This window comes from Pipistrellus kuhlii, unplaced genomic scaffold (assembly GCF_014108245.1).
Source record: "Pipistrellus kuhlii isolate mPipKuh1 unplaced genomic scaffold, mPipKuh1.p scaffold_m20_p_3, whole genome shotgun sequence".
Lineage (NCBI taxonomy): Eukaryota > Metazoa > Chordata > Mammalia > Chiroptera > Vespertilionidae > Pipistrellus > Pipistrellus kuhlii.
In genome coordinates, this window is record NW_023425529.1 from 7998188 (window position 1) to 8009030 (window position 10843).

General features: G+C 35.9%; 1 protein-coding gene across 10 annotated transcripts in view; it reads right to left on the minus strand.

The window, feature by feature from the left end:
* The window catches only part of WASHC4 (WASH complex subunit 4), a 53416-nt gene extending 42573 nt beyond the window's left edge, over window positions 1–10843 (minus strand). For 6 of the 10 annotated variants that reach the window (XM_045587572.1, XM_045587570.1, XM_036458531.2 and 3 more), the window contains exons 1-7: window positions 10687–10843; window positions 7600–7739; window positions 6520–6573; window positions 6352–6417; window positions 5343–5388; window positions 4630–4697; window positions 2053–2135 (exon numbers count right to left, since the gene is read on the minus strand). In XM_045587572.1, the coding sequence (XP_045443528.1) occupies window positions 2053–2135; window positions 4630–4697; window positions 5343–5388; window positions 6352–6417; window positions 6520–6573; window positions 7600–7739; window positions 10687–10747 (518 nt within the window). In that variant the 5' untranslated portion in view covers window positions 10748–10843. Of the gene's footprint in view, window positions 1–2052; window positions 2136–4629; window positions 4698–5342; window positions 5389–6351; window positions 6418–6519; window positions 6574–7599; window positions 7740–10686 lie in introns of those variants that run through there. The other 4 variants (XM_045587569.1, XM_036458530.2, XM_045587571.1 and 1 more) reach the window with 4 other exon arrangements.

Below are 10843 nucleotides of genomic sequence, written 5' to 3' on the forward strand. Positions count from 1 at the left end.
GCTATGTAAGAACAATTAATGGATTAGGGGACAAAAGAATGGTACCTAAATAGTGATGAAACCTTGGCAAGTAATTCCTCTAGGCCTCAGTTATCTCTTCTCACAACTGAGAATCCCTAGTCACATGCCTAAACAAAGTTTATTGTAAGGTTTAATTAAGTAGTCATGTGCTTAAGCACAGAAATACAGTCTGGGAAAGGCATCGTTAGGCAACTTCGTCATTGTGCAAACATCACAGATTGCACTTACACAAACCGAGGTGATGGTATAACCAACTATACACTTAGACTATATGGTATTGCCTACTTCTCTGTAGAGGAGAAAAAATAATTTTCCCTCTATCTCTGGGTTCTTGGATGAAACATTCCTACAATTAAAAAACAAACAAACAGCCGGCACTGGTTTGGCTCAGTGGATAGAGCATCGGCCTGCGGACTGAAAGGTCCCAGGTTCGATTCCGGTCAAGGGCATGTACCTTGGTTCCGGGCACATCCCCAGTAGGGGGTGTGCAAGAGGCAGCTGGTCGATGATTCTCTCTCATCGATGTTTCTAACTCTCTATCCCTCTCTCTTCCTCTCTGTGAAAAATCAATAAAATATATTAAAAAATAAATAAATAAATAAATAAATAAATAAATAAATAAATAAATAAAAAACAGGTTTTATTTTAGTACAGGGAGCAAGACACTTACAAATGGAGATTCCCTTACAAATATAAATGCCTTTTACAAAGAGTAACTTTTTCTTGGTTTTCAGAGCTTCTCCCATGTCTGTTGTTTTTTTAAAAAATAATGAGCCTAAAATAATCCTTATGTCAAACAGACATACTTCAGGGCAGTGGTTCCCAATGTGGGGCACATGCCCCACAAGGGGGTAATTTTATTTTTAAGGGGGGGCAATTCAAGAATAAGTTATTAACAGTGAATCTTTTGCATTTCTTATGGTCCTAGGGGCCTCATATATAGAATATAAGTATATATTGAGACATATTTATACATTTCAGTTATTACGTTTTGAAACTTTGCTATTTTTTTCATATCACTTCACTTTTTTTTTTTTTTTTTTTTTACAATTTCTTCCTCTGTATTTCAACTGTCCTTTCGTTCTTTTATTTTTTTCTTGCAAGGATGCCATGTTCTTTGGAAGCTTGTTTAGACCAAGCTAAAGGCCTTTTAGGCTTCCTCCAAGTGACTAGGAGTTCACTTTTTTAATAATAAGAATTATATCCAAGGAAGACATCAGGATTTTAGAGATGCTTAGGCAGGGCATGGCCAAAAAAAGGATGGGAACCACTGATTTAGGGTGACAAATCATTCTTCTACAAACCTAGGATGTTATGTTCTGAATACTATAGGCAACTATAACACAATGGTAAATACTTGTGTAATACATTGTGCTATAACATTACTACAGCTACGTCACTAGTTTATAGGAATTTTCAGTTCCCTTATAAGTTTATGGGACCCATCATCATATATGCAGTCCATTGGTAACCAAATGTCATTATGCAGCAAATAACTATAGTAAGTGTGGAAATTTTTAAGTATAAATTATTAATCATGCAAAATAACTATTTTATGATATTAACAACGGTGAGGACTATGAGAATTTAATCATTTTTCTTTATTTAGGGCAGTAGTCCCTAAACTTGGAAGATCATTAGATTTACTCATTTTTTTCATATGGATTCCCACTCCCAAAGATTCTGTAATGAGTTAGGGAACCTTCAATGTAAAGGAGGGAGAAAAGGAGTAAGAAGAGAAAAGGTGGTATGTTGCATTTTTCAATATAATCAAATTTCTTTATAATTATTCTGTCCACATTCTCATTCAGACAGATAATGGGTTCATTCACAATGATAGGAACTGTCTCATTAACCTATCATTTTTCTATTAAACACATCAAGTAGTATTTAAAGAGTGTTCAAAGAATGCTAAGTGAATGAAGGAATGAATGAGTGAACAAAACACTAATTAAGGTAATTAGCTACTTTTAGAAAAACATTTCCTATATCTCTATTATAAGTGCAAAAAATATTTCTAAAATCCATTACTTGTTATTGATATAGAGGACAGCCAACTGATGGACTACATTCATCACCACTTCATAGCACCTCGTAACAAAACAAGACAGTTCCTGAAATGACAAGTTGGGTATATGTTAGAAAGTTGCTTTTTAAAGTCACCATTTCTGACTGAATTTTAGGCTAACAATGTTAAAAACAAAATAGTTTTCAAACTTTAGTTTCAGCCAACTTTAAGTATCCATCAAGCAATCAATTTTTAACTCATCTCTTACATCCCAAGGTCATTTCTACCTATCTGACCCATTTCATTTATAATTCTATTTTAAGTCTTATGTTTTACTCATGTAATTCCTAAATAACAGAGACAGTCTCATTCCTTCTTTGAATATCCACTGCCTAGCACAGTGGCTAACTCTCACCTGCTTCTTAACCCTTTGCACTCCGCTGTCCCCTCTCAGGGGACATCGGACATCGGAATTCTAGCATATCACTCGGATGTCCCCTCTCAGGGGGGACATTGCAGTTTATTAGTGATTATGGGGAATTGAGTTAATTCAACGCACGTGTCCGCCGCAAAGTAGCGTCAAGTAGCTGGTAGCCAATGTCCAGAATGGTTCAGAGTGCAAAGGGTTAATATATATCTGTTCTATCAAATGAAGAAATGAATGAACATCTGAATGAATGAAAAAGCACAAAAGCTGCCAGTTTTAGAAAGTATGAAAATGAGGAAAAGGAGTCTCCAGAAATCACTCTGATATAACTTCAAATGTTTACCTTTAACCTTAGTTACAAACAGACGCAGCACTCAGCAAGTGAAACAGTATATATCCCGGGAATACGTTTGTGATTAAATAACTAACTTGCATCTACCATGTCTCACACCTCCTAAAAATTTTTCAGAATCTCTCAACTTTTAAATCTATAGAAACAGATTGTATCCTAACATACTTAAAACTGATTAAACCTGTAACTGTTCTAAATGAACATGAGGGCAGGAATTTCTGTTGGTTTTGTGCACTGCTGTATCCCAGCACCAAGAATGGTTTGTAACATATGCTACACTCATAAAACATTTGTTGAATGTTTAAAAACAGAATTTTATGCCATTAAGATCTAAAAACAGTAACATTTTTTAAAATGAAAATAACGCATTTCAATTTTACTTAAACAGTCTAACTTTACATTTCTTAATAAATTTCTAAACATTTAATAAAAGCAGAGGAAATAGAAAATGTAAGACAATGAGCATAAAATAAGAAGGCAAAAACAAGTCCAGATATATAACAGACTATATAAAATAGAAATAGAATAAATTCGCCAATTAAAAGACAAAGATTTTCAAATTGTATTAAAAAAACAAAAATCCAGACAGATACAAGCAGCTTTAAAGAAACACAACTAGCCCTGGCCAAGAGCTCAACTGGTTAGAGCATCTTCCCAATACACCAAGATTGTGGGTTCAATCCCAGTCAGGGAACAAACAAGAATCAATCAATGAATGTTATGTATAGATAAGAGGAACAAATCAATGTTTCTCTTTATCTCTGCCTTCCTCTCTCTCAAAAATAAATAAATAATTTTTAATCACCTAAAACATAATGACACTGAAAGATTGAATGAAGAAAGATAAATCAAGAAAATGTTAACTCATACAGCTGGGGCAGTGGTATTAATATCAGACAAAATAGACTGTTTGCATTATTTCAGCTAATTACTATATATATTACTTATATATTATAATTACATATTATATACATAATAATTATCATCATAGTTTAAGAAAGTCACTATATGATAATTAAAAGATTCAATTTAGCCCAGCTGTTGTGGCTCAATAGTTGAGCATTGACCTATGACCGGGAATCAAACCTCTTGGTTCATAAGTTAACGCTCAATCACTGAGTCCTCCAACTCTTACATAACCAATTGTCGACATTAAATCTCCTCTTTTGATGTATCTTGTGTGAACTCTTTTCTGGACTAGACCTTGACTGACCCATAACATAATACAGGATAATTTCAACAAAATGCTCTCAAAATTAGGCCAAGTAGACCAAAAGATATAGTAAAGATACAAAAGATCTGAACGTTATACTAGCATTTTTGATTCAATGAAATAATCAAATCTGGTATCTAACCATCAGAACGTAGGTGGAATTTGGGGTATTTTTACCTCAGCTCCAATTTTTGCTTTTATCAGATTGTACAAGCATTTCTCTTTAATGGAGAAGAAATGTAAGTTATTTCATTCTTCTGAAAAAATTTAAGCCAAAAGACCTAGAATAACTAAAACTTTGCAGTAATATCTAAATTGAAACATTTGGTTAGCAAGTGAAGTTGCTTTAAACACCTCGCCATTGCTCATGTAACAGCTTAATCATCTCCATGAACAACTTTTCCTGGCATAAATGATCTCTTCTTACTTGGTACAAAGTTTAAATTATTTTAAAAGGTACAATCTCCTAAATTACAATACAATGTCAACTAAGTATCTTACCCTCACAGTACAAATTTTTAGCATTTGAAGGTTTTAGAAATTTTTTAATTATGTGTAATTCAAACTTTTCAAAGAAAAACCTCAATAAAAAGTAAAAAATCCATTACCTGTAAGAATGAAATAAATCTCCCCATTTGAATTTGGCAATCACCTTCCACCATACTAGAATCTGTGGCTTTAAAAGGCAACACGAAGAATTGTATTTCAATTGTTTATATATAAACTCAATCAACACCCAGAACTAAAACTATGATTTTTATACATTAGTACATTTTCTAATCTGTATAGCATTAACAGAATTTTTACATTGAAGAGAAAAATTAGAAAATCATTAATTACACAATTAAAACTAACCATCTGTTTCACTATTTAATAAATTCAAAGAAAATCCTTATATAGTTACAGTGCTTTATCCTATATAATAAAAGCATAGTATGCTAATCGTCCCCTCTACCAGTTCTTCCGGGAGTTCGATCAGGGAGTGGGAGGGAGACCAGGGGAAGGGAGGGAGACCCCAGCCTGGGGCAGCAGCAGGCAGCTGGGGAAGGAGTATCCAGCCAGCAGCTGCTAGGGACCTCTACCAGTACACGAATTTCATGCACTGGGCCTCCAGTAATTTATTAAAAAATAACAAATAGACTTTAGAGAACTTGCTGCTGCCTCATCACTCAGGTTATCTTATCACCTGTTCACCAAACAAACCAACAAAAAAATCTGTATGCTTATTTTCTCATACTAATAATTATGGTAGTCCTACAATTGTTAACTTTTTTGTTCATTTCAGAATCACAACACTACAATGTGAAATTTTAAAACTCACCTCCTTCTCCATAGAACAAGAGACCATTATAAAATTTAGTTTCAGCCTGTTTTAAAAAAATTAAAATAATTTTACAAGTTGCTCTTTTGTTTTTAAATTACTAGGCTCTCTTAGTTATCCAATTTATAATAAGCAGAGGACTACATCACTTATACACAATTTCACTCAAAAACTGCTTACAATTCAGATACACTCAGTTTATCTTTGGAGTACCAAAAGCATTATTTATAGTCAAAGTTATTTCTGGATTTCTTTACCCTTTACTTTGTACCACATCCTCACATTATTTCATGGAAGAATAGAAAGCAAACACATTATCAAAACGGTAGAGAAAAAAAAAAGATGAAAGTTTACCAAAACAGTAGAGAAAAAACAGATGAAAGTTTACCAGAGTTTTGATTGCTCAGGGGCAAGGAAACACAAGATATTTTTAAAATTCAAAGCTTTTTTTAAAAATTAGCCCCAGCCGAGCTGGTATGTCTCAGTGGCTGAGCATCGACCTATGAACCAGGAGGACACGGTTCAATTCCCAGTCAGGGCATATGCCAGCGGGTTGCAGGGCTCGACTCCCAGTGTGGGGCGTGAAGGAGTCAGCTGATCAATGATTCTCTCTCATCAATGATGTTTCTCTCTCTCCCTTCCTCTCTGAAACCAATAAAATATATATATATTTAAAAAGTAATTTTAAAAAATCAGTTCTATCTAGAAAGCAATTATATATGTCAGGTAATACAGACTTTGAAGGTATGCTCAAAGTGTTATTATCAGTAAAACGTTAGGCATTTTACCCAATTTCCCCATATATTCCTCACATATCTCCCCAGGTTGTTATACTAGTATTAACAGGGTTAACATGGTGTTTGGTACATAGTAAGTACTCCGACATTATTACTACTTTAAGTAAATAATTCATTCAACATTCAATAAATATTCAGGCACAATGTACACATATAAGCACATATTTGCTTTTAAAACATGTTTTTAACATCTTACAAATACAAATAATTACCTCATATTTTAATTTCTTGATTTCACAACAAAGTGCAGCATAAACTGTGATGACTTTGTTTAAGACCTAGTTTCATGAGTAAAGAAATTAAAAAATTATAAAAGTAAATTATAGTAGATAAATAAAGCATTTAAAAAAAAAAAGATTTTTAGGTTTAGAATTCTGTACCTTGTTTTCAGTCTTTATAAGTTCCAAAAGGGAAGATTGTTCATAAGGCAAAAGCTATATAAATAAGGAAAAGAACATTTCTTTTTAATGTGAAAAAAAAAACACTGAAATCTTAAATACACAAATTAAGACTAGCTCTATTCTATTTTATCTTGTGTTAGACCCTATACTCTATAATAGCACCATATCAGATAGGGAGTGACTACTAATGGGTAAGGGATTTCTTTTGGAAGTGGTGAAAATGTTCTAAAATTGGCTCTAATGCTGGTTGCACAATCTTGTGAATGCACTAAAAACCAAAGAATTGAATGATTTGTGAATTATATCTCAACAACTCTATTTGAAAAGTCAATGTGTGTCTTAGAACAATGTCTAGCACATAATAAAGGCTCAGTAAATTTTAGTTATTAAGTAGTAACAGCCTACAGTTACCACCTAGTAACTAAAATGAGAAATAACTACCTTGAAATGGAATAGAGGAGTGACCTATTTCATACATTAAAAAATTACTCCCACATTTAAGATTCCCTAAATAACATGAAGAGATTTTTAGAAAATGATGAAACTATTCTGTATCTTGATTAGGTATGAGTTACTTGGGTATATGTGTTTGGCAAAACCCATTGAAAAGTATATTTTAAATCTATGCATTTCACTGTATTAGTACATAAAAAAAAAATCTCATCTGAATATTCTATCCCAACCCTCTTCATTTTCTTATTGATGAGAGGGAAAAAAGCTACATCAAAGAGTTGGGAGTCCGTGTCATTTTGACACTAAAGGCTTTGAGTTTGTGTCACCCTTTAACCAGTTAACTGCCACAATATTTTGAATTTAATTTATAAGGTTCCGCCGCTTATGGCGTACAAATGGTTAAAACACACACACACACACACACACACACACACACACACACAAAAATACCTGTATGGCTTAGAGAAAAGGAAACTAACAATTTTTCTCCATGTTTCTTTTACTTCTCTAGATCCTAAATAATATATGCTCCATTTTTAGCAATTAAGTTTTCAAGATATAGCATGTCCTGAAAATGAATGCATAAATTTTTTTTAAAAATCAAACCTTTAATGCTATAGGATCAAGATTGAAATCCCAGACATCTCCAATTGAATCATCCAGTGCATCCTCAATTCTTCTCAATTGAGACGTATACTCCTCAAGAAATTTCCCATAATTCTTAAGCTGAACTTCAGCATGAATTTCTAAATTTAAATTTTAAAACAGTATGTGAGAAGCACAAAATTACAGTACATTTACTTCAAATAGTCTCTAAAGTCACAGCAAAGTAGATACTAAGCATTGTGAAATGTATTATTTTGGAACATCTTAACTTCTTGGAAATAAAGTTTCAAAGCTAAACAATAATTCAGTTTTCAATATTTTCCAGACAGATAATTTTAAATGCAGACGTTGCTATATAAAGAGATATATATCACTTTTTTAAAATTTTTTTTATTGATTTCATAGAGGAATGGAGAGAGAAAGAAACATCAATGAGAAACATTGATTGGCTGCCTCATGCATGCACCCTACTGGGGACTGGGCACTCAACCTGGGCATGTGCCCTTGACCAGAATCCAATCTGAAACTGTTCAGTCCACTGGCTAATGCTCTATCCACTGAGCTAAACCGGCCAGGGCAAAGAGATATATATCATTTTAAATTTAACTTGAAAGTATTATGAAAAAGTCATTGTTTTGTTTGCTCTATAATTTAGGGCTTTTACACATAAAATAATTCCTCAGACAAATCAATGTCCTGACTCTATGTTTTAGTCACAAACAACATTGGGGGAGGGAGGATGAATAAAATTCATGACCTGAATCAAGTGCAAAAATGTGTGTTGTCATTCGAGCAAAATTTAAAAGCGTAATTCTTAATTCTATACACAGTACATTGTTTAAAAATACACCAATATATTGTTTTTACAATGCATGTAGACCTGCTTCATCATCATATTATTCTGTAGTGTCCCAAATTCACCAAGATATTTTATTTTACTGTCATAATCGAGTTGTAAAAGCCAGTAAAGAACAGTTAGTATAGAATATTTTGTTGATATTACAAAATTTACAGACTAACAGATTCTAAAGAATCACTGGAATAAACTGAATAAAGGTATACGTCAATATTAATGCAAGTGAATATTCCACCCTACACATAAGAATCGATTACCTACTTATTACAAAGGCAGCAAATTCGATTCCAACTGTTTTTTAATATAAATAACTTTATTCAATCTCTGTATTCTAATAAAGGTAAAAATTTTCCCTCCTCAAATTAGCAATGCAAAGCAAACTTTAAGATAAAGTATCTTCCAATTTATAAAGGATAAAGATGTAGCTCCCCATCCTCCCTTATTTTGCAACTAATGCAGTCAGGTGGATCAATTTAGTTCATTAAGGTTCCCATCTCATTACAGCATTAACCTAGTCCTAGGCAATTTTGAAAAACAATTAGTCTAGATACGATTCACAGTCCAAAACTTAATGAAAGTCAGGCACGGAGATGAGAAGTCATTTCCCTACAGCTTAAATTAAAAACTGCGTAAGGTTCTCAAAGTCCCAAGCACACGTCTAAACTCTGTTACGTGGGAAATTACGGTAGCTGTATTCAACCAGCAAATGGGTTCTTAATGACAAAACTACAAAAACATGCCAATAAATTCCTCATGTAGTCTGCTTGGGAATTCACAAAGTTGCAGGCAACAGAAAACCTGTAATTAACGTTTAAGTTCCTTGTTGGTAAAATAAGGAATCGTTGTAAAAATCAGTAAAAGTTAAAAAGATGTGAGAGAACTGCATGGTGAGTCTTCAGAATGAAATTTTCAAAAACTCACTTACATGCTTATCTCTTGGAAAAGACTGCATTCTTCCTTTTATCTCTACAGCCCTAACACCTAGCACAGTGCCTGGGACATAGAAAATGTCTGCTGGATAAATCTGATCACTCTACTCTAAGGTGAACCATTTTTTCAAGCCCAATAACATTATTTTTATTCCAAGTCTTTGGAGGACGCAAGATTCCACCTGACACATAAGAATTCATTATTTATTCCCAAGGCAGAGTAGGGGACCTTTGTCCTTACAATTTCGTACGTGACCAGGTGCAGTTCCCTTTATTCCAGCCAATACAGAATCCTCTCCAACTTGTATTAATCTCAAGTGGAGTTTCACTAGCATCATTAGTTTGGCTTCTAAATTCTGCAGCATGGACTTTAATGGGGGGTAAGGGGCTGGTTGGGTGGGTGGGTGGGTGGGTGTGTGTGGGTGTTTTGCTGCACTTCTAACTTAAATCAGACAACTCGATTTTTCTGAAGCAACATTTGAAGCAGATTTGCTGCAGCATGGACTTGAACGTGAGGTGTGGGTGTGTGTGTGTGTGTGTGTGTGTGTGTGTGTGTGTTGCTGCACTTCTAACTTAAATCAGACAATTCGATTTTCTGAAGCAACATTTGAAGCAGATTTGCTGTAACTTGTGAAACCTTTCTAGCTGCCATGGAAACTGCAGGACATCACTTTCATCGAACGTAAGAAATGGCATGGGAGAGGATACATTGGCATTCACGTGGGGTTTTGTTTTTTTCATGTGAATTCTTTTTCTCTATACTGTATGATTATAAAAATAAAAAGGAAACACTCAAACTTCCAAAAAGTTGGCTTCGGGGGGGGGGGGGGGGAGAAAAAAAAAGAAAGAAAGAAAAAGAAAAAGAGGAAACCGAAACAGGAACCGGGACCTCAGCCTCTTCCAGAAGCGAAGGCTCCGAGGACCAGGCGAAAGCCCGGAGCGCCAGCCGCAGCCGCAGCCGCAGCCTCCGCTCGGGGCGCAGGGCCTCCCCCCGGACCCGCCCTCGGGCTGCAGGCGGCGGGCGCCGCTCGCCGGGGCACCGCGCGTTTCCCGGGAGAGTCACCGCCCGAACCCCAACCAAGCCCGGGCCGGGCCGGGCCGGCCAGGCCTGCCATTGCTAGGACCCCCCCACCCACCACCCAAACCCCGAAAGTAACGCTCGGGAGCGCTTCCTCTCACACCCCAAGGGGCAGAAAGTGCCCGCAACCACCGGGCTCCGCAGCAACCACGACGCAGAGCCCTCCCGCAGCAGCCCGCCGGGGCTGAGGACGGCGCGGGAGCGTCCACGCGCTGCTCTCTTACTCTGCGAGCCGTCATCCACGCGGTCGAACTCCCAGTCCGGGGACAGAGTCTCCACCGCCATCCCCGCGGCACCTCCCTCAGTCAGAGTCCGGAGCCGCCAGGATGACTACGGCGGCCTCACCCAAAGCCGCTGTCACGGCACGTGACTTCCGGCACT